The sequence below is a fragment of the Mya arenaria genome, chromosome 2 (genome assembly GCF_026914265.1).
Source record: "Mya arenaria isolate MELC-2E11 chromosome 2, ASM2691426v1".
NCBI lineage: Eukaryota > Metazoa > Mollusca > Bivalvia > Myida > Myidae > Mya > Mya arenaria.
In genome coordinates, this window is record NC_069123.1 from 48,085,230 (window position 1) to 48,111,000 (window position 25,771).

Sequence of the window (25,771 nt, forward strand, 5' to 3'; positions counted from 1 at the left end):
TTGATTATAACATTTATTGTAAATAAATATACAGGTGTAAGAGATATATAAATTTAAGAGGTGGATAATTAATAATGCTCTGCAGTCGTGGAATGTCTGTTGGCCATCTAGGGACGACAAAAGTCACACTCCGCTCCACATACATCGCAAACCTCCGACTCGCTCACAGCCTTGGGCACAAAAAACTCCGTCACTTGTTTACCTGTCCAGAATAGTCATAAAGTGTTTATCAACATACGTTTACATTGTAATGCATATGGTCTAAAAGTTATCACATCAAAAACGTAAACAACCTTTTACGATAAAGGGGCGAAAAATGTCAAGACATGGACTTATAATGACCAGAAAAAAAAATGACAATTTTAACTTGAAGCAATGTTTAAAATTATACAGGCTGTTTTACAATTAACAAAAAAAAAACATTTGTAAAGCGTTCACAGTTCAAATTTGCAAAAGAGTGTTGCAAGTTAACATAAAAACATGTTATGCTGCAATATATGGTGAACTAGGAATTCATTGTATATACTTTATATATCAATAGATATGTAAGAACTATAAAATTCTTAGTTTAACAAGGATATTGGTTACAAAAATAACAAACCAATATAAACTGGATTTTTTAAAGTAAACAAGCAACTGTTAAATAATTATGGTTCTGCGTATGTATTTGATAACTACAATACCGCACAAACATGTTGACGCATTTATAACTGTGAATAATAGATACATTTAAAAACAGCGTTGTGTAAAAATTAGTAAAAGTTCTGTTTCGGATATGGATGAAGATTCTAAAACCACTTTTGAAAATGATCGATATTTAGATTTAGTTCCTTCGATTGTACTTCTTTAAAGTGAGGGCTGCTGTTCACCAATTTAAAATACGAACAGGACGATGTGCACATATGTATAAACCTCGAAAAAGCGTTATTGCTTATGTTGCAATACTAGGGACATAGAAAATGAAAACCACTTATTCTATATGTGTCGATGTTATTTTCAACTACAACAAATTTACATCAAACGTTCTTTCCATATCAATCCATCTTTATTTAAGTTTCATAAATTACTGACTTCATCTGATAATGAAGAAATTAAGAATACTGGTAAATATAAGAAAGAGACATGTGTTATACGTAATTCAATTATGTATAGCACATCTTAATGTAACAAAGTTAAATAAAATTTTCTCACTGCCTTTGTTTACAAAAAACTGTTTTTACCTAATAATTATGTTATTCATCTGTAAACTATAGCTTTAGACTATGGTTTGTATTTTCTGTTCTTTTCTATTCTTCTAATGCTAAGTTATGATTTTCGTGATTAGTTTTTAATAAATGTTGGTGTGACTGTCGAGAACCAGGTAATAACAAAACGTGTTTCAATTGATTTAATTGCGTTAATTTTTATGAATATTTTAAGAAATAATTCGACCTGTTTGTAGTCAATTGGTCCCGATCAGATATTTAAGAAACCATATTCGTGAATGTGTAGTCTATGTTTTTAAGTACTGGTTTCAGAAAAACACACACACTAACTATAAGTCTCACCTGGGTCATAGTAGTCCAGGACGGTGACGGCGACGGGTCGGGCGCCCGCCACTAGATCTAACCGGTACATGGTCGCCGACACGCATGTCTCCCCTGATCCGATCTGATACAACAGAGCATGAAATTGTTACTTTAATAGCACCAGTTGTGTCATGAGACAAACCACTTTCAGACACAGACGTCTCTCGATTTGTGTAGGAAATACTAACCCTGATGGCATATATGCAGTTAACAGTAGTTCTAACACCATTATGACAACAGACTACGTTTGCCAAAAGTAAGCCAATCACAATACTTTGAAAAAAAAGTGAATTCATTGATAACAGGCATAGTGATATACCTCATCGAAGTAGAGGACGATTTTGCGGGGAGGATAGTCGATGTCTTTGTATTTGGGCGTGGACTCGACGAGATCTGCGAAGAACCCGGATGGAATGCCAATCTCAATCAGCGCCATCGAGCTGGAACCTTCCTCTTGCCAACTGTTCATGAAGTTAGAAATGAAATACTGTTTTAAAGTACCAAAAGATAAAATAAAATATTTGAGTGTTTATATCTGAATATGAAAGTACATGAACTATGCTCATGATACGATAAATCTTTGACTCAATACCGACCTTGCACAGACGGTGACGTCGAATTCGTTGGCGGTTTCCCTGGGAACGTTCACAGTGAGTCTGAAGCTCTTCTTCTGGTCGTCGTCGTCAATGTTGTACGATACCTCCACCTGATCAGAATAACACGTTATGAAATCACTAGGATAAAAAAAGGTCTGCTATAAGTGGGTCGATTTATTAGTCAGAGTGCTTATTATTAAATACATCATCAGTTCTTATAGTTGGGCTTCAAGACAGGTCTTCTCACCTGTGCCAGCGCAAGTCCCATCCCGGTTGCCGTTAGGGTTACAGGCCCGACGTCTGCTGGCAGCTAAAACACCAGAATAGTAGTTTTAGAATCACAGTATCCTACAAATGTCAAACAAAACAAATATATCACGAAAGGTGATGTTTTGACTTGATATTAAGAACTCCAATCAGCAATACTTGTTGAAAAGCTTAGACTGTCACTAAACAAGTTCTACACGTACATCTCTAGTCTGTAGAACGCGGGCGTTCGTGTTATCGATGGTTATAGAGTTTTCATATCCCTTTCCCGAGATGGCGATTGTCATGGCAACGTTCTTTGAGAATACGAGGGCCGCGATCTCCGAAAGACCCTGAAGGGCTATCACTGTGTCCTGGAAATAAAGATGTGCTTTTACTTGAGGCATTTATGTAAAAGTCCCGGGCTATGACCTTATCAGGATACCCATGTGACCTATAAATCTGTATGTCAATCATATAAATTATGACTTACATACTTATATCTAACATTTTCATTTCAATGATGCTCGAAGAACTGGAACAAGTTACAAGATCTTTTATTAGTATATATTTCTCCAGGAGCGCAGGGTGTGAACACGAACCTGTGTGGAGTGGAATCCTCCATGCGCGTTCCTCTGGGTGGTCAGCCACTTGAGCACCTGTACGCCGTTGGCGATGTCCTTCCGTTGGGCGAGTGTCAGTAGCGCGTATGACGTCAATTCCACGTTCACCGCCTTTCCCTTCCGGTTCGCCCACGGCTTGCTGTCCGTGTTGGTTTGGCTAGCCTTCTCCCAGTGTTTGGTACCGTCTGCATTGGACGTTAGTTAACATTTTCATCCAGACTCAAGATTTCAGGTTTATATTATATATATTAAGTGATTGAGAAGTTGCAATCCTTGATCTGATAAATTTGGTTTCAATGGAATACAATAGGATCAATCTCGCAAAAAGACAAAACTCCAACACAGTCTACTAAGTAGCGCGTTTGAAAAAACTTATTTCAGATAAAAATGACTACGTTTGAATACCGTTAATAAATCTATGATGGTGGAGTTATTCTTCTTATTGTTGGTGTTAATCTGCTTTATTATTAAATAGCAGCTTCTTAATTAAAGCTGCACTCTCACAGATATACCATTTTTATAACTTTTTTTTGTCTTGGAAAGAGCATTTTTTGTGTATATATCGGCAAACCAATGATATAAGATTGCTGACAAAAAATCAGATCGTAGATTTTCATATTTCCATTCGAAAATTAATGTTTTATGGCTTACGGTTTAAGAAAAATGCATAAAACATTAATTTTTGGACTAAAATATAAAAATCTGCGATTTTTTTTTTGTCAGCAGTCTTATATAACCGGTTTCCATGGATATTCGCAAAAAAATGGCTCGTTCAAAGACAAAAGATAAAAAACAGTTGTCAAAACGTTCAATCTGTGAGAGTGCAGCTTTAAACAAACCTCGCTCGATGGCTTTGTTATCCAACTTGGTCCACGCATCGTCGGCCTTGGAACTCCCGGCCATTTGGAGGGCATATCCGACAATCGCAAGGTCATACACATTCGTAATCTGACTTATTTGTCCCTCGAGGTATGTCTGGGAATTCGATCGTGCTACTGAAGTTTTTGTGGACACCTTTGAAAGTTAAAAGACGTTTCATGATAATCAAATATGATGATAGATTCTTCAAAGAAATAAAGTATACTGCTAAGTGCTAAATAGAGCTCAGTTTATGCAAATAATTCCCAGTCTCTTGTACATATGTTCTAATGTCTCCCCACGTGCCATGCATAACTGTAGGCGACATGAGTATTTCTTTCCGAAAATCTATGACTACAGTACATTTGAATTGTCATAGTTTGTCTTCAAATCATCACACATTTAATTACATCGATAGAAGACGAATGTGTTTACCCCCTGTACGGATCTGGCCTCCAGTAAGGATATCAGCACGTACGCTGTAAGGGAAGTCTGTCCTCCTATGGAGCCACCCTGTAAATTAAACGGTGTGATGAAAAATATAAATATCAGAAATGGCTAGAGTTCTTCTAATGTGTCTGGTTCTGAGGTGAGCAATAAAGCACATTGCTTAGTAACAATTGAGCTAGCTCATTATTAAAAGTTTGTTTTAAACTTGAATTAAATGAATGCAAATCATATATTATTATTTTTAATCTATATTTTTTTTAGTTACCTTGTTCTGTTGTTAATTTCCATACTGACTTGGTCAATTATGGCTAATTGTCTAATTATATTTTAACTTCTAACCTAAATGTTTCATTGTACTTTTGAGTGTTCTGTTAACTATATTGCACATTACCCTATATGACAGTATAAATTCAATAAAATCATGGTTATTAAGTTCCATACATATTGGAGCTCATGGTAAGCCTCTAGAAATGTCACTTCTTAAACCTAGATTCTTGATCTGTTCGCCACATTGTTTTGTTAATTTTTTGTTTATAAAAACAAATGATTGTTTAATGTCAAGGAAACCTTTTTAAAGTTAAAATGTAGATGTACATAGATAACTGTCAAATATTATTTACCATTTAATAACTGTCTAAATGCAAAATTTCCATTCATTTTTATATTTGATTTGGGTCCCTAGGGTCATGGTCACTGTAACTAAAAATAGAAAAATGCTTGGTACTGAATAACTTCAGTTTTAATACATTTAAAACTGAATCTCACAATAAAGGCTGAAGTTCTTGTTGCATTGCAGCATTTCTAGTTAACTTTTTAATTTGACTCTTTTTATTGCTTTCGACAGGCACATATTACATCATTATTGTATTCATTTTTAAGACAAAGCCTCATTTAATTGAGCGTGCTGTCCAAAGACAGCTCTTGTTGACATAATCATAAGACACCTTATGTTATGGTTTATATGAACAATAGCTGTTTCTGTGTATGTTTTAGAAGAAACTTCCATTTCTTATCATATTGATGGACATAGATATACATACATGTACGGGATTATTGACATCAGATTCTTAGGATTAAATTTACTAATGTTCTGTTCATGTTCAAAATAGATACAGTTATGGTAAATGCATAGTCTTGTTTGTTTATAACATAGACAACCATGTCTTTTGGTTGTCCTGGTCTCCTGTCCTGTTATGTGAATTGGGTTTTATGGACATCTTCGATATTGTAGGTCCAATTCTAGTGTCTAGCTGGAAAAGTATTTAGCCCAGGGAGACTTTAGTTTGGGTTATCATGTTGGATATGTCTAAACGTTGGCATGTCGGGAAATGACAATTTTAGGCTATGACAATTTAAAAATGTAGACGTTGCTGGGCAAGGCTCTTCACCCAAGTGACTGTCGCATTATATTCTTGAAAAAATGCCTTGGGCTTTTGGTTTGTTATGAATTTTGCGAGTCTGGCAAATATCTGCATTATAAAATTCATCGACATACAGGTGACAGAGAAAAAGGTCAATTTTCAATGATTTCAAAAGATTTATTAACTAAAAGGGGATCATCATAAATGAATACAGAGAACAAGGTTAATTGATTTGACAGAGGATTGATGCAGAGCTTCAAAAATTAAGGAGACAATTTCAGAAAAATGCACATAAATGATTTTTGTTTATTTGTGTTGTTTGATAACTGCTGTGTGTCGATTTTTATTTAATTTCATTTTACCCCCCAAATCACACTTCACACAATACATGGTTTCTACACTTTAGGTTTGTTATACTGTATTAGAGTATCTATTGAATACAGTAAAATTTCTGGTCATTGTATTGCAAAATTTGTGCTAATAATTTGCAATTTCAGAAATTCTCATTTTTATTTAATTTTTCAAACATTTTCCCCAAAATTCACATTTCACAAAATTACATAGTTTCTTTACTTTTGATATATTAAACTGTAATATTTATGAAATACAGTAATTCTGGTCATTCTATTGCAATATTTTAAAAAGTTATTGGCAAATTCCAGAAATTCTCATTTCCATTTAATTTTTCATACAGTTTACCCCGAAAATCATATTTTAAAAAAAAACTGTGTTTCTATATAATATATAATAATGTTAAATGATATATATTAGCTGCAGTAGTTCTGGTGTTTTTATTGCAAAATAAGGCAGAGTTATTGGCAAAATTCATAAATTGTCATTTTCATTTAATTTTTCCAACATTTTACCCCAAAAATCATTTTTTGCGCCATATAATTGTTCTATGATTTAAGTATATTAAATATGTTGCCTGATATGACATAAATTCATCAAAATTATTTTTGTGCAGTTTTCTCCATTTTTTGTTCAAAAATCTCCGTTTGTATACATTGAATAGAGAACAGAGGTGTTGAAGCACTGCTTCAACACCTCTGAGAATGAGTATAGAGTATAGTGCACGCTACCACAATGTATATAGACTATAACACAGGTTCAAATTTACAGATAGAGAATAGTGCACGCCACCACAATGTATATAGACTATAACAGAGGAATTGATGTAAAGTTTCAAAATCTCTGGTTGATACATTGCATAGAGAACAGGGGTGTTGAAGCACTGCTTCAACACCTCTGAAAATGAATAGAGTATAGCACACGCTACCACAATGTATATAGACTATAACAAAGAAGTTGAAGTAAATCTTCAAAATCTCTGGCTGTATACATTGCATAGAGAACAGGGGTGTTGAAGCACCGCTTCAACACCTCTTGACAATGAATAGAGTATAGTGCACGCTTCCACAATGTATATAGACTATAACAGAGGAGTTGAAGTAAATCTTCAAAATCTCTGGCTGTATACATTGTATAGAGAACAGGGGTGTTGAAGCACTGCTTCAACACCTCTTGACAATGAATAGAGTATAGTGCACGCTTCCACAATGTATATAGACTATAACAGAGGAGTTGAAGTAAATCTTCAAAATCTCTGGCTGTATACATTGTATAGAGAACAGGGGTGTTGAAGCACTGCTTCAACACCTCTGAGAATGAATAGAATATATACCGTGCACAGTATATACTGGTATAGAATATAACACCAGTGTATGTACTGTCACGGTGTATCGAGCATATCCATATAGTGTATAGAGTCTATGCACTGTGTTGATATAAGATATCAATCTCAACTTGGTCTAAGCATTCTAGATTTAATATTTTTTTCTAGATTCAAATAATTCACTGTTTACAGAACAAACGCATATATTAATTAGTTCATAAAAAGTTAAACTTTTTCAGAGCGAATGACTTCCGAAGATACGCTATGATGTCAATCAATAACAGTCATCCATTCTAACACAGACTAATGCACCAGTCAATTGTAACCACGCCCCTCAGGTCCGCGGCAAAGCGGGGACTTTGACTTTCGGTCCAGCTAAGCCCGGGTAAAATCCCAACTCTGCGGGGAAGAACTGCTGGTTAAATCCCCGCAAAATGCCCCTTCACTCCAAGGATCCTAGGTAAGGACCATCTCCCGCTATTATTGGCGCGAAGACAAAACCACCGCATTCACCAGGCACTGCGGGGCGACCCGAAGGTAAAAACATGGCCCATTTCCCCAGCTATCCCCGGTATACCTCCGGACCTGGGGGCCGTGGTTACAATTGACTGGTTCATAAAGGCGCAGTTTACCTGCATTTCCTTGCTGAGCACCTTTCCCGGTTCATTAAAGGTGCCGTCCGCATTCTGCTGGTCGACGAGCCAGTTCACGGCCTTGTGGATAACTTTTTCGTCTACGAACACGTAGTCCATGGCCTGTACGAAGGACTTTATCACGAAGGCCGTTAGCCACGTGCTGCCCGACTTGTCACGGTCCCCGAACGCGCTGAACGAGCCGTCACTGTGCCTGTAAGTCAACTCGCGCTGGTAACCTGATGGGGGATAATCATGTAGAAGGAAGAAATTGTAATGTTAGTATAATTATAGCTACATTAAGTTGACCGTAAGGCAACGTAAGGCAACGTACAACAATTATTTCTTACTATAAAACGAAAATATTCTACCTGTTTCCATAAACTTCTTTGCTTTGTTCATGATGGTTGCGTCGAGGTTATCAGTCGCCTCCAGGTACTTAATGACGAAAATGTTTGGGGCGAAGTTGAGCATGTTTTGTTCTCCACATCCGGTAGGCAGCTTCAGCAGCTTGTCGAGGCCGCTGATACTTGGGCCCATCAGATCCGCCACGGCCGTGACCTTGACCCTTTCAGAGCCGACCACCGTCCTCAGGGGGTACTCTACGTTGACAGTTTTGCTCTGTGTTCCAGTTGTCTTCAGATCAACCACAAACGGGACGTTGTATTCGCGCGGGGAACCCTCCGCCTGCAACACCACACTACAATTGTTTATATGCATTTTAACTAGGTCGCATTTTATTTAGTAATATTATACCTTAAGTATACACAATAAAACATTAATAGTATATTTTATCGTTTATGCAAACATATTTATGATAAGCAATAGCAAAGAACTGGACCTGTTGATGATAATATAAATTTGCGATGATAATTGATGCCATATACAACTGGTACAGGCACAATATTGACTTGAATGTATGAATCGCGAATGTTCTCACCTCGACGAGTAGTTTTTTGTGCACTGCGTCCGCGCTCATCCTAGTCCGGGCCCTCACAGAGATGTCGATCAGGCCGATCGTCTTGGCCACTATCGGGAAATACACAGCCACAACCTCGTCCGAACCCACCTAGAGCAGGTATGGAACGTAACTCTTGTGAGCACCGTAACAAACTTTTTTCCATTTTTTAGGTTATTGAGAAATATTTTATCATGAATGCATGACCTAGTTAAATCTCGCATTGGCCATTTACCATTAAAGTGAACATTTATAGATGGTTTACCGATATAATTCTGCGCACGTCAAGCGATGATCTGGACTGAAATGTCCCATCAATAACGATATTGTCAAAGTCCTCGCTCTTCTTTAAGATCACGTGTGTCTGCAAGAGATATGATACTGTTACAACTGTAAACGATATAAAACTAGAGCTAATTATGTATTTAAGTGATGTTACAAAAGCAATCTTACTCTGTAAATGAAATAATCGTAGCTGGATATTTCTATATCATTTAGCGATTTTGTAAATATTTGGATTGATTGCCATTTTCCTTACCATGAGCCGTTTGGATCGGTAGTTGTGGATGTTGACCTGCAGTATGACCTTCTCGCCTCGGGTTACGGAGTAAGGCATGCTCACTGCCACGAAAAACGGCAGGGACACTTGCAGCTGAAATACAAACGCATGATTGTATAGTAACAGTGGTAATCAACATCTGGAGTCCTCACTGAATTGTGTATAGCTTAAACATACAGGTTTAAGAGTAAAGTGGTCAATTTAAAATACCACACGAACACACATGGGTCTAGACGCTACCAGGGACACGTGGGTCTAGACGCTACCAGGGACACGTCGTTAAACTAAAAAAGTAAGATAAACACACATATAACAGCATCATTTGTCATTTGTTTTTATTGGCGCCGCACTGAAGTGCGCGCCTATTATGGAATGGGAATTTATTTTAGTTAGTGGTGGGAGCGGTTTTTAATTTGATTGACAGTTGGGTTTTATTGTTATTTTATTATGATTAAATAATGCAACGAGATGGTGATTGCATGAGTGTTAAAAATGCTATTTATGGTTGAATAGATTGTCTTTAATTTATCTTCAAAACATTATTTCGGAAGAACGACAAATAAGTTTAATAATTGTTCCCAATTGGTTTACGTTCTCCGATTGGTTACCTGTAATCATGTGCCGGAAATGTAAAATGTGTGGACCGGTAATTATGTGAATGTGAATAATTATGTTTTATTTTGTTTTGTTATGTTTACTGCATTGATAAACCATAAGGTAAGCTGTTTTATTTAATTTAATCGATATCGGGATGAAATGTTCACCTAACTTTATTTGTAAATGTGCCCCGATTTGTTTTATTTTTAGAACACTACACAGTGCGCACAAAACGATTGGTCGAGTAAGTCATGTGATAAGATGTTTTCGCGGGAACTTCATAAATCTTACACTTTCATTAATTCAGTTTAAATAATAATGGCCTTTAAGGATTATTGTTTTCATATAGATTTCCTGTTATATATATTGGTACTATTTATGTTTTCAACTTTCAGACGAAAAGATAATGTTTATTAAAGTACTTCGAAAGTTATTATTAATTGTTAAATTTTTATTTCATATATGTACCCCTTCATGATAAATCCCCAATATAAAGAGCTGTATTTCAGCTAATTACAGAATTGTTGCCCTTTGCCGCTTTTTCTTGACCAGAGCATTTCTTTAACACTACTTATGGTATTGCAATAAAACTTGTGTAGACAGGTCAACTCCACCCCAGCAGTCCGTTTTGTTTTGTCACTTGTGCTGTCCATGTAATTGTCATTCGTTCAGTCCATGTAATCTTCATGTATGTACAATGTTCTGTGTGGGGTGATGTTTTAAACGGGTTTTATATATTTTAATTCAAAATCTCATTGGACGATATTTATATCTTCACGGCACCACGCTAACTTTCTCCTTTCCTCTAACCACTCCTTATCTGAACTTCAAACTGTAAAGTTTGAAGGCATTTTATTACAGTAAAACATTATTACTCAGTTTATCGCAAAACTGTTTATTCTTTTTAAAGTATATCGTATCATATCCTGGTAAGCTATTTTGTTTTATTACACAGATAAAGATTAGTAGATAATATCTAAATAATTATTAAACACATTTGTATTTCTATTATGTTCTATTACACGGGCGTGGTCTTTGTATTGTAACCTGTATTATGTATTTTTAACATTGGTCTTGTGTTCTATTCAAATATATTATGTCTTTAGTTTTGTGTAATAAATGTTATGTTTATAGGTTTAAATAACCACGGTAAACATACGAGAACCCCGAGAAGTGTCTTTATATCAGACTTCGGACCTTCTACACTTGTATATGGATAGGTGGCAATGACAAAAGGTACAGTGCACAAACACCCTAATTCTGTCGTGTTCATTAATGTACCACCCCAAATGAAATCATCAACTTTAATGCTTTTGCTTATGTTGATAAGCAGAATACTACAAATATTTTGAGAATTTCATGGATGCGGTTCGATGCACCATAATATGCTTGTTGGCCTTGACTATTCCATGTACTGTATATAATGGGTTAGACAAGGTTACCTGAGTGGTTTCCTGTGCGACCCCGAGGCCGGTGTCCGGATGGACGGCGAAGGCCGTTGCGATCCATGAGGTGATGGCGTCAGGGACCGTCTCCTCGATGCGTGCAAACCCATTAGACCTGGCACATTTATAAGGGGAGGTTATTATAGGATTGCATACAAGCAGTTCGGATTTACTGTATTTTCCAATAAACAATATATGTTTGTGTACACATTTTATTATTATGTCAACTAGAAAACTCTGTTTCTATTATAAATATCAACAATTATTAATTTAGAGTTTATATCTTATATACACGATTTTAACAAGAGATCTTGCTTAAAAACAGCAAGGGCCCTCGTAATGTAGATGCACACTGACATATGTGGAGAATGCACACAACTCTTCACATGTTCTTGCTTTAGTTTCAGATTCACTATGACTTTCTTCCACTGGAAGCCATAACGGTGCCTTTTTTCTTATATTCTATCGCCGACGCTTTACACATCACGTATACGGTTTATCTAAATGACCAAAGAAGTGAGATAAATGAAGACGCGAATGAATAAAAAAGTACGTACTCGACTATTTCGCTGCGCCACAACCATGTCTCCGGGAACAGTTTCCGGGTCCGCCGTACAGGTACCAGCTCCGCAAAAGGCACAATATCGCCCATCTCCTGGCTATCGAACTCCACTCCAAATGACACCGGCTCCGGTGCAGAATCTGCCATCATCATAATTCCATTCATAGATCTATCGAGACTTACCATTTGTAAGCCACCACCACCACCGCTGCCGCCGAACGCTAACGACTGCTCGACGCCAACACCCCCGCCGCCAACACCCCTGGATCCGCCAGAAAACCCCCCGAGCCTTGGGACTGGTTTGACCGCAGGTATATCTGTAATTATGTACATCGATCGTTTGGTATAAAAATGTCTACTCAACATATGTACAACATAGTTGGCCACATAATGGTATCCGTGCTCGAGTAGACGGAATATCTGTCTACATTCCCATTTGTTATTATATACATCGTATCGGTAATAAGTTTTTTAGCAGTTCAGCTTCAAACGAAAATTAAATAGATATTTTACCAATAAGTGTTTTATTGCATACTTACGCTCATATATTTCGGCGTCGGTAAAAACAAGAACACCAGCATCCTGTATCGAGAAAAAGAGATTTTTAGCTTTTAACTTGTAATCAGATGTAAGACCTTTTTCCAGTATAGAGTCATAAGATAAAAGTAGCATAATAACTGCAAATGGTTGAACGTTTAAGCGTTATGTTCCGGTTGTTGTTATTTGTCCACCTCCTGGCGCACCTTTGTCTAGATGTAAAGAGAATAAGCTGAGTATCACGTGATACATGAAATAAATAAAAAGTTTATCAATCAAAACTTGCGATATTTACATTTATAAACAACTTACGTCAAATATGTCCTTGGTGTCCTCGCCGCCAACGGAGACAGGCGACCGCAAGCATAACCAGTCACACACCGGCCGCTGTCTTCCGGTCCGCATCGACTTGAGAGAGTAGTCGTTCAAATCGGCGATAACCTACATGTAATTATTTGCTCATTATAAATACAACTGATAACTGCTTAATTAACGCTCTTTTCGACAAGATCCTGTTCAAGAGGTGTACAACATTCAAATATATATATATATATATATGTTAACTATGTAACTATATATATATATAAAACTATGTAAAGAACGAGAATAGTCTCAACATTTTTAAGACATAATCTATATTAAGAATCAATAAATTCAATCAGTGTCATACAATATTAACATTATACCTTTATAATGGAGGAGGCATTAAAAAGGGAAACAAAATGCATCAATGTATGTATCATTATCAAAATCTAACCATTATCTCTTTAATAAGTTTACAGAGTTTATCAAAATGTATACCTGAATTAGGTCTTATTTGCATAACTTGTTTAAATTTAATAGTATTTGGATGTCTAATATATTTTTTATCAAAACAACTTTTTTCTCATACCAACAACTTCTTGACATTCCAGAAAATAATGATATTCATCTCCTATGCTATTATCGTTACAAAATATACACTTTCTATCATTGTATTTTACATAATTCCAGCTTTCAATTTCCACAACTCATTCGTTATTTTTTGTTCTAAATTTTATCATATATCGCAAGATCTTGTAAGGTGTCTGTACAAGATAATTTTCAAATTCAAACTTCTTTATACAATCTATAATTTATACATTTTCTAGAAGAATTTATAGTAGAAAACCATTCATTTATAAAGAGATCGGACAAATTTTGATAAACAGTTTTCTGTAACCATCATCTGTTTCAAAAGTCATGACTCTGCCAAATGTTAACAAGCCCGCATTTAATCAATATTTCTTTAATATTACGAATCCATTAGAAATGGGACTGTCGTTGATTTTCGGAAAACATAAATCTACTTATGACAATATTATACAAAGATACAGTAAATTTAGGTAACGGTGGGGTTATTAATTTTAACCAAAAGTCAATCAAACGTGTATTAATGTCAATATTTAGAGGTTTAACACCAGTTTCGCCATATACAATACAGTTTGGTGTACTGCTCTTGACACTTAAAACATATTTCAAATATTTTAGTTGCACTTTCTCGAGAATATTCATATTACCATAACCCCAACATTCACATCCATATAACAAAATAGGTTTGACAACTTTTTGAAATAAATCAATTTGCAATTCAATAGAAAGACAATGATATCTACCTGTGACGTAGTGATGTCATTTCCGGTTCCCATCAGCAGCACGCTCTTGTCGACGCCCAGAACGTTGACGATGGAACCAACGTCGGCTTTCACGTCAAAACGTATTATGTCAGCAGGTTGCGCTTCTGTCTTGTTGAAACTAACGCTGACCTATAAAGAAGGAAAATGACACCGACAATGAGCATATAAGGGCTACATACTAGCATGGCACTTAACGATAATAGAACAAGAAGTATCAAGGAAATATAACACGAGAAGCCAACTTACCTTGTTTTCAAAGACGCCTTCCACATTAATGGTTAAAGAGTCGGCAACAACCTCGCCGTTCGATCGAACGTAGAAGGCGACAACACGCGCACGTGGTGCCATGCTTGACGTCACCGGAAGTCCCCATGTTGTCTTCTTCCCGCTCATTCGAATGGTTCCGGCATCCACTAACATCCCCCGGGAGTAAACCTGGCAGAACAGTTTATACTTAGAAAAGTCGTTGAAGGTTTCAAACCTAATCGATAACTCTTTGTTTTGTCCACGCACAGTAATCATAACATTATAAAGGCATTTTTTAATGTGTACGTTTCTGAAAGAATTTTCAAAGGAAGTTTTCTTACCTGGTAAGTTAGATGGTCGACATGTTCTGTGGTCTTGATGTTGAACTCTGCATCCTGCCAAGCCTGGTAAAACATTCATATAGTTATTATACTAGTGATAGTTAGATATTAAAGTCGAAGAAAGAGTAAAGCAGTTAAAACACAACATCATAATGTTATCTAAATTTGGAGACATGATAGAGACCTGCAGCATATTCGTCAAAACAGCTCTTCTAAAATAACGCGAAATGGAATTATTGATAATTTTCAATAAGTATGTACGGTATGACATAGAACTGGAGTGAACAGCAGCGTGTCGTACCGTTGGGTTGAGGGTGGTGGACCGGAGCTGCAGGAAGTTGTCACTTGGGGAATGCCGCCTCTTGAACGTCCGCGATATAGATGCGTCCTTATACTCCGCCTGGTGTAAAAGAGTATCGGAATATTGAAACCGGCAATCATTAAAATTCCGGCAAGAAGACTATTTAAAAACAACAACAATATGTTTGTATTGATCGCCATTAAATTAGGGTAAACTTTTATGTGAAATGAGTTTTCCAAGTAATTGCAATATTATACTTGTTCTTCCTTATTTAAAATTATCCTGCCCTTTACACCCATACGGACCTTCTTTACAAACGAAGACTGACCTTGACTATGACGCTCTCCAGGCGGATGTCCGTAGTGAATGAGAACTCCACAATGCCGTCAGCCGGTATCGTGTAGGAAACCGGTGGGAGGCGCTCAGACTCCGTCCTTCTCCGCCTCCGCAGCAGGGGCTGTGGTCCCATGGACGGCTGTCTGAAGTCGGGTAGGAAGTCGGGGAGGTTTGACCGCCTGAGAGTCAAAGGTTCAGACCCCATCCAACTCCTCTGCGGCGGTCGGGGTAGGAAGCCGGGTAGGTTGGACCGTCTAAGGGTCAACTGCTGTGGCCGGACTGGTAAGGGTTTTCGGTACTCGGTGATGGTGACCCTGAGCTCCCCGTTCACCGCGTCTGGGGGTGATCCGTCCCGCTGAGATACCTTTACCTAGAGGTGGAAACATTTTACATACTTGTACATATACATAAACTTCCGATCGACATCATTATTGTTTTAATCTGAACTTCATTTAATTTTACTTTACTAACTATGCAAAATCAATTTAATATGACCTAATAAAATGATCTTTGTTAGAAAGGTATTCATGTGTTACCACAGCGTCGTAGGTCATTCCCGGCTTGAATGTTTCCGGCAGTGATTTAGGAAATTCGAGTTGTATAGGTTGTCGGTAGAAGGTCAATTCCTGCAAGTCGTTCTGTCGCAGTTTCGTGACACTCTCGGTTACATTTGCCTCAAAAACAAGTGTTTTGCCGTCCAGGAAACGTTCTACTTCCTCTAGACGTGACGTCGCCACCGTGAAACTCGCCTTCCCGTCGATCTGAAATAGTTCATAAATGACGATGTGTGTTAAGCGGCGTTATCAGTGTAGTTTAGTCTTTGCAAAGAACACGTTTTTTGTTTGTTTGTTTTTTAAAAACTGAGTATTTGAATATGTAAAATATTGGTCCAAAAAGGGACAAACTTCATTCCGGAAACAGGTTTACTTTTTCGAGTACCAGATCAATACCAGAAGAGAACCGGTTTGAGTTAAGATCTGCTGAAACATAACCACTAATTTCACGTGTCTAACGATACTTTAATGAGATTAAGGCATGCAGCCTTACCGGGAACTTCATCTCTATCCCTGAGCTGATTTTGACCTTCTCACTATTCCGCAACTCAAAGCGCTCCACAGCGGGCCGGATACGGAGCTCCACCTCGCCTTTCACCGGCTTCCCGAACGTGTATCTGACACACAAAAAACAAACATACGTTCATTGCATGCACACGTCATTATTTCTTCGCCTGATTGGATAGTGTCATTTTGTATAAATAATAAAGAATATTTAAAAAAAAAGCATTTCCTTTCACCTGTTCAGAGGTAGTTCAGAGCCAAACAAACCCCAACAGAATTTATTCCTAAATTAACGTCATTACACCAGGGGAAGTGTGAATAAGTTCTTACTTGGCTTTGATATTTCCCGTAATGCCCTTCTCCTGGGTCCGTCCGAAGGCCGGAAGGTCAAGCTCTACCTCAAACTTAGGCAGCACTGCAGGGAAGAGAGACATAATTAAGGTAAACTCAAGATATTATAACATGATGCAGCACTGGAGGTAAAGGAGACAGAATGAGGGAGAACTCAAAACATTATAACATGACGCAGCACTAGAGGAGAGGGAGACAGAATGAGGGAGAACTCGAGACATTATAACATGATGCTGCACTAGAGGATAGGGAGACAGAATGAGGGAAAACTCGAGGCATAATAACATGATGCAGCACTAGAGGTAAAGGAGACAGAATGAGGGAGAACTCAGGACATTATAAAATGATGCAGCACTAGATGTAAAGGAGACAGAATGAGGGAGAACTCAAGGCATTATAACACGATGCAGCACTAGAGGGGAAGAAGACCAAATGAGGGAGAACTCAAGACATTATAACATGATGCAGCACTAGAGGCGAAAGAGACAGAATGAAGGAGAACTCATGACATTATAACATGATGCAGCACTAGAGAGAAAGGAGACAGAATGAGGGAGAACTCAGGACATTATAACATGATGCAGCACTAGAGAGAAAGGAGACAGAATGAGGGAGAACTCAGGACATTATAACATGATGCAGCACTAGAGGTAAAGGAGACAGAATCAGGGAGAACTCAGGAAATTATAAGATGATGCAGCACTAGAGAGAAAGAAGACAAAATGAGAGAAGACTCAATACATTTTAACATGATGCAGCACTAGAGAGAAAGGAGACAGAATGAGGGAAAACTCGAGACATTATAACATGACGCAGCACTAGAGGAAAAGGAGACAGAATGAGGGAGAACTCAGGACATTATAACATGATGCTGCACTAGAGGTAAAGGAGACAGAATGAGGGAGAACTCAGGAAATTATAAGATGATGCAGCACTAGAGGGAAAGAAGACAAAAATGAGATAAGACTCAATACATTATAACATGATACAGCACTAGAGGAGAAGTAAACAGAATGAGGGAGGACTCGAGACATTATAACATGATGTAGCACATTTAGAAAGGAGACAGAATGAGGGAGAATGCACGACATTATAACATGATGCAGCACTAGATGAGAAGGAAACAGAATGAGGGAGGACTCGAGACATTATAACATGATGCAGCACTAGAGGTAAAGGAGACAGAATGAGGGAGAACTCAGGACATTATAACATGATGCAGCACAGGAGGAGAGGTAGACAGGATAAAGAATTAGGACATAAGATTATAAAATAACTCACAATAGAACATATTTAAATTGTTGTAAAATTGCCGAAAATTTCATTTTTCTTAAAGCGATTTGAAACGCTTTAAACCATAAAAAAAACATTTTTTCGAACGTAAATATTAAAAACTGCTACATGATTCTGATATTATATCAGCAGTCTTAAATCACCAGATTTCAGACACCTACACATAATTTGGCTCATTCCAAGACAAAAAGTAATGTTGTCAAAAGGTCAACCTGTGAGAGGGCAGCTTTAATACTCACCGTATTCGTCAACAACAAATGTCTTTTCCTGCAAATCGCCCTGAAGGAAATGAAAGTTTCCATAAGTTAATAATGACTCATTAAATTAAAAAAAAAAATATGTCGCTCCTCACCCCCTCCCCCCGCCCCACTCCATACAAACAGTCGAATATACAAATTGGCTTCATTGTAAGTAGTTAACTGTAAACCAGCCAAACACAACGGCATACGCACATTCAAACAGTGTAAAACATTAGTTGCATGGATAGTATAACCTTTTTACAGCACAGTGTTAATAAAGCAATGTCTTATGTAGCAAGACACACGCAGAAGTACCTCGTTGGAGAGTAACTTGGCCTTGATTTTCCAGGTGCCGAGTACTGGCTTGTCAGACATGGCCTGCTCCTGGACGTAAACCCCGCCAACACTGGACAGCTCAGTCGCACTTACTGACCACTGGTTTATCTTGTTACCTTTAGGGTCCTGATAACAAAAAAATGGTTTAAACAAATAAACCAACGGCGTTGTTGAATGGGGGTTGTGTTTTACGGGCACTGCGAATAGTTCAAAAAATTAATATATGACAAGACGAATGTTCATGTTAGGCTGAATGGGGATTGACCCAAATGGACGTCATTATCACCGTTTACGTTACCATAGTAAACCTCAAGCATATATTGCGGACAAAATAAATCATTTTTAAACCTAACGGATGTTGGCAAATCATTATGCGATAAATATCGAGCCTCGTTTATACTTTCGACTATGGTAGAATACAAAGCATTTCCCTCATTCAGTATACAGTCTACATCGACAGCCGTTAATGAGGACATGTGGTTGTGTTCGTAACTAAAAAAAGCCAATAATGCAACCAGAGCCATAGCGGTACATTGCATGCCATTGTATGGAGAAAACAAAGTTTGCCCTTGGTGAAAATGTCCTAAAAACACCTCTTACCATAGTGAGTTTTCGCGTTTTCTTTCCCCGCAAAACGATGGAGGAGGATGCTGAATCGTTGTGTCACGTGAAAAATATCGAAACCCAATTGGCTCAATAAAGTCATGTGACAATATATACAATTGTTAACATTTCGAATAAACACGGACAGAGCCGAACTATGACGGTTTAATCAACTTTCTAGATCATAGTTACTCAGTCGTCTCCGGCATGCGTAAATTATTTAGACTGGTACCTTACATTATCACCGATAAAATTATTGGTGTCGGGTCGATTCGGCCGAGATATCATTTCGACCTGATCCTTTTCGGCCTACTTTTATTCATTAATGTTTGTTTTAAATCGTGTAAATTACGCTTTGAACTTTCATTTTATATCAGTTAAATTTAAATTGTGTTAATTTCGTTATTGCGACTAATATTTGTTAGTAAAATCGCGTGAAAATTAAAATTAAGCTTTGTACTTCCATTTTAATTCACTTCATTTTAAAATAGTCAATTAATGTCGTGTTAAGGCACTTATATTTGTTATCAAATGCATAATTTAAACTATTATTCACAATATGCCCGTAAATTCTCACATGCTTATTTACTACCACAGCGTGTATATAAATCGTTTTCACAGAAATTAAATTTCTAAAATAACGAACTCGTATGACCGGCGACCAGTTAATACAAAAACACAGTGAATAACTTTTTTCCCCCTATTTTAAACATTAGGCTTATTCGTTTTATATGACGTTTTGGAAGTTTTACATGCATCAAAACGGTTATTGACGACAAATTTTAAGTAAAGTTGAATAAGAGTTGATATCATTAACAAATCTCCTTTTTTTCAAAACTAAAATTTATTCGTATACAATTCCCCATTGACAATTGCAAACATGTATCCCTATAGGCCGCGTCTTATAAACTGTGTAAAAGAACTGCTTGATACACAACCTCGCACGTATATGCACTTTGAAAAGTCCGTCAAGTGAAGAGTTCTCACTATTGCTCTAAGTCAACCTGTACTTACAAACAGCTCCACGTTCACGTCTTCGATGACCACTCGGAGGTCCGGGATAATCCCAAACACACGGAAATGCACTGAAATCAAAATCATATAATTTTATTAAAGTAACACTCTTATTCAAAATCAATGTACACATGTAAAACAAACATATATTTTTAGTGATAAACCTTTAACTACTAACTTAATAATACATTTATTGAAAATATAAATTACTGACATCTCTTGATGCTCATGTAGATTACGATAATTTTCATATACTGTATGCTTATTTTATTAATTTTATCTTAATTTAATAAGTTTATACCAGATTATTTCATGCAAAGGAAATGCGTTGTTACCTGTTTGTCCCGGCTTGTAGATGGATTTGTCGGTCTGTATGTATAAGTCGGTGACCTTGGTTTCCAAGGAGATGTCCTTGACTTTTCTGAAGGTCAGTCCGCCCGTCCCTCTCACCTCCAACCGGAAACTGTCAGTCACCAGGTTTAAAGGAATCTAAGTAATAATAAGGCGAATTCAAATTGATCTTATTTGAAAAGGGACCTAAATGATTAAATTAAAATTCGAAATTAACATTTGACTCGCTTACGAGTTATCATTAATGGATCTTCACAAACACCTGAAAATTAAAATGTTGATGTTTTTAAAGGACCTTCCACAGTGCAAAGACCGGTAGGAAAGGCCAGAAATTTTACATACATCCTTTGCAAATTAAATTTTATGTTATAAGGAGAGAATCAAGAATGAGAACTCTGTCTTGCATATAGCATATAATGCAAACTTTTCCCCTTTTTATTTTTAATTAGTAATTCTGGTTAAGGTTTTTCATGTAATTTAATTTTAAAGTGTTCGGTGCATTTTCTACGAATATTCCAATTCTTGATCTTGAAATCGGCGAAATAGTCGAGCGCGCATCTCTGTGATAGCTCTTGTTTTGGGGTTCAGCGTTGAGCAAGCCAAATACAAACATCTTGGGCAATATGGAGGTGTAATAAGGAGTTTTTATCAACTTTTGGATCTAAAAGCATTTACAATTTGTTTTGAAAAGTCTTTCCAGAAGGATTTTTTTGTGACATAATATTCAAGACTTCCCATTAAACACTGTCTTGTGGAATAATGGTAATGGCTTTTAATACGAAATAAATTTGCTTTTAGTAAACAGGAAATGAAGTAAATTCACTTTTGCTGATTGTTTGTTTTGAATATCTTGCTCTTGGACCCAAATATGAAGTCAATGCACTACATCAACTAGTTGCTCAGTTATCGACGTATATGTGCTGACATACAATACCTTAACCAGAATTTCTAAGTCGAATAATAAAGAGGCAAAATAATATTAAATGTATGATAGAGTTATCTAACTTTTTCAATTAAGATGGTTGGAAGGTTGGAAGTGCTTGCATAAGGTTTTATTGCAATACATGATGTGTTTGCTGAGGTATTGACTTAAATGTGGTTACATGCAAAACCTTAAGCAGAAATTCATTTTTATTTTCATTGTCAATAATTATTGTCGGATTCATTCACTCGATCGTTTACGTGTGCATTAAATTATTTTGACAAGAAGGGTTCAGCTTTGCTGATCCTTACTATATGTATACCCTCTCTATCAAATGATTAAAGTAACACTCGTATTCAAAATCAATATGTACACATGTAAAACAAACAGAAATTGTGAGTGATAAACCTTTAACTACTTACTAATTAATGCATAATGGAAAATATTAATTACTGATAACAAGATTGTAACCGAGTATTTAATAGTTAAAAACGCAAAAATATTCAATGATTGGTGAGTGCTAAAATATTTCCTGTGATCTACTATCTCATAAGGTAGAAATAACGAATTGTCTGCCCTTTTCGTTTAAATTAAACTCAGTATCCTTCATAAAAACATTGTTTTTGAAATTTATTCCTCCTGTTTTGGTATAATTAAACAATTGTATTTATTGTGGTAAATCTTATGTGTGAGTAAGAGGGCATTTTTAATGTTTATATAAACCTCAAAGTAAATGAAACGCACAATACAAATTCATCATTAATAATGAATTATACAATTTCATTAAAGTTTTAACCATGATCGTGTAAGTGTTAATAATGCGGTGTCTGATGTATTTATAAACTTACCTGGAGATTTATCTTTATATCTGAAAAAAATGAAGTATTTTGTATGTGATTTTGTACACATTTCTTCACTAAGTAATAAAATGACTTTGTTCGTGCTTTTATCACGTAACTCCATTTAGTATTAACTATCTATTAAATTACTTTGATGAACATCAATACATTGGGAGTTATCGAAATATTCCGAATAAAGCAAGACTGTTCATGGGTGAAAAATAAAAAGGAGATTTTCACATTGAAGTTTACCGCTCACTGTTGTATAAATGGTAACGGTTATGGTGTATTTTGCTGGAATTTGTGTTACCGGACTGATTCTGTGTGGTAATGGATTCAATGGCCACCGTCTCCTTGCCGAAAAGATTGGCGGTGATAGTGACGGGGCTGCCCGGGGCCGCCAGCAGCTTCCCGTGCACGATATACTCGTTCCCAGGCCGGAACACGTTTGGGGACACGAATATGAACGAACTGTAAAACAACATGACCCGTGCAAAGATGTCGAAGTCTTATATCAAATTGCTATATCTTTCATGACAGAAAACAATTTTGGCGGGTGAACATGTAATATTCTAGTGTTACAATTATTTTCATCTTAAAATTCATAATAGTAATAGTTTGACATAATGCCGTACACACGTTAAAATAACGGTGAAATAACAGCTAAATGAGATGATGCCGTACACACGTTAAAATAACGGTGAAATAACAGCTAAATGAGATGATGCCGTACACACGTTAAAATAACGCTGAAAGTACAGCTAAATGAGATGATGCCGTACACACGTTAAAATAACGCTGACAGTACAGCTAAATGAGATGATGCCGTACACACGTTAAAATAACGCTGACAGTACAGCTAAATGAGATGATGCCGTACACACGTTAAAATAACGCTGAAAGTACAGCTAAATGAGATGATGCCGTGCACACGTTAAAATAACGGTGAAAGTACAGCTAAATGAGATGTTGCCGTGCACACGTTAAAATAACGGTGAAAGTACAGCTAAATGAGATGTTGCCGTGCACACGTTAAAATAACGGTGAAAGTACAGCTAAATGAGATGTTGCCGTGCACACGTTTAAATAACGGTGAAAGTACAGCTAAATGAGATGATGCCGTGCACACGTTAAAATAACGGTGAAATAACAGCTAAATGAGATGATGCCGTGCACACGTTAAAATAACGGTGAAATAACAGCTAAATGAGATGATGCCGTACACACGTTAAAATAACGGTGAAATAACAGCTAAATGAGATGATGCCGTACACACGTTAAAATAACGGTGAAAGTACAGCTAAATGAGATGATGCCGTACACACGTTAAAATAACGGTGAAAGTACAGCTAAATGAGATGATGCCGTACACACGTTAAAATAACGGTGAAAGTACAGCTAAATGAGATGATGCCGTACACACGTTAAAATAACGGTGAAAGTACAGCTAAATGAGATGATGCCGTACACACGTTAAAATAACGGTGAAAGTACAGCTAAATGAGATGATGCCGTACACACGTTAAAATAACGGTGAAATAACAGCTAAATGAAATGATGCCGTACACACGTTAAAATAACGGTGAAAGTACAGCTAAATGAGATGATGCCGTACACACGTTAAAATAACGGTGAAATAACAGCTAAATGAGATGATGCCGTACAAAACAACAAAAACAAACAAAACACGATCATGGAATAACTTACTTTGCAGCATTGCTGTAGGCAATTTGAAGCAGAGTTATCACCCCAACAACGAACACAGAGTCTGAAAACAACAAATATTATATATGACATCGCATGCTGTTTTTTGACGTAGCATGTTAATTAAAAAAACAATTATACTTTCTTGTTTACAGAAAAAAAATATTAAGAGATGTGTAAATGAATTATATACGCATAATTGATTTTAATAACTAATTAATAAGTGCTAGGTTACTGCAGTATACGAACCTTTATGTCTCATTTCGACGAGCACAATTAATAATATCACCACTTATATCACTTATGATTTTATACTTAAAGATATTCTAAGCGACAAGGACGTTTATACTGATTTCGTGGAAGTGCACTAATCCGTTAAATGGATTATTTGTTTATGTCAATGAAGTTAACTAATAGCACGCGGTGTTAAGAGTACGTTGTTGCGGTGATTTGCCGTTAACGTCAGGCACATCAGTCACACACTGTACTTCAGGGTTCTTGTGAAATACGCTGCACCTTCATTCTTATTGGTTGTATTGTTTGCAGCCTACGGTTTTTAATGTTCAGTTTACCACTATTTTACCACAATATGTGTTATATTCACATTTAAACTTCCCTGAATTAAGACAAACATAAAAAAAGGTTTTGCCGAGTATATACATAATATATATGTATGTCGAAATTATAGTTCAAACTCAATCGACTTTCATTTCTCGGCTATTATATCCTGGATGGTAACTTAATTAGCATGGGTTCATGGCAATGAACGGCATCTAGCTCAATACAAATTCAATAGCGTTATTGTACATAATACAGTTTAAACAAAATAATACATCTAAAAGTGCTAAAGGTTGAATAGTTACACAGGTTCTTAGATAATAATGATTCAAGTATCTAAGTAAGTAGAAACATACATTTAAACAGCAAGGGTTTAATAACCTAACAGAAACTTGTTTCGTTATACAAATGCGTTCGGTAACTATTTAGATACATTGCTCGGCTGAGCTTCACCGCAACTAGAGGGAAAAATAACATGAAATAAAATGTGTCCTCGATAGTATTGACATTTTTTCTTAAGACATAAAGGCAACATTTATATTCTCTATCTATATTTTTATGTCTGCCTTTTTCAATTAAGGAGTCGTGACCAGAACAAAGGAATATTGATAACGTTTTCTAAGACATGTAAGACAATTCCACACACACACACGCACACACACACGCGCACACACACAACATACGCACGCACGCACGCGTAGTTGGTAGTTGGGAATTCCAATATCCAACTACCTGCTAGATGCCAGATGGGGATTGGAATATTCAACTACCTGCTAGTTGCCAGTTGGGGATTCGAATATCTAACTACCTGCTAGTTGCCAGTTGGAGATTCGAATATTCAACTACCTGCTAGTTGCCAGTTGGGCATTCGAATATTTAACTACCTGCTAGTTGCCAGTTGGGCATTCGAATATTCAACTACCTGCTAGTTGCCAGTTGGGGATTCGAATATTCAAC

At 36.7% G+C, this 25,771-nt stretch overlaps 1 protein-coding gene across 1 annotated transcript; it reads right to left on the reverse strand.

Annotated features, from left to right (window-relative positions):
- LOC128212051 (CD109 antigen-like) lies at positions 1-24,723 on the reverse strand. Its single transcript, XM_052917297.1, has 34 exons — positions 24,506-24,723; positions 24,260-24,320; positions 22,863-23,023; positions 22,562-22,581; positions 20,776-20,929; positions 20,441-20,511; positions 18,803-18,949; positions 18,488-18,527; positions 16,935-17,019; positions 16,594-16,717; positions 16,083-16,307; positions 15,539-15,916; positions 15,211-15,309; positions 14,910-14,972; positions 14,569-14,757; positions 14,302-14,451; positions 12,980-13,108; positions 12,670-12,712; positions 12,126-12,447; positions 11,566-11,683; positions 9,506-9,619; positions 9,233-9,331; positions 8,950-9,078; positions 8,381-8,696; positions 8,010-8,248; positions 4,327-4,404; positions 3,873-4,047; positions 3,013-3,218; positions 2,635-2,784; positions 2,412-2,474; positions 2,165-2,274; positions 1,888-2,029; positions 1,548-1,650; positions 1-202 (listed from the first exon to the last, which is right to left on the reverse strand). Exons 1-34 carry the CDS (start codon positions 24,516-24,518, stop codon positions 108-110), a joined length of 4,611 nt encoding a protein of 1,536 aa, XP_052773257.1. The 5' UTR covers positions 24,519-24,723; the 3' UTR covers positions 1-107.
- Positions 24,724-25,771: the final 1,048 nt, after the last annotated feature.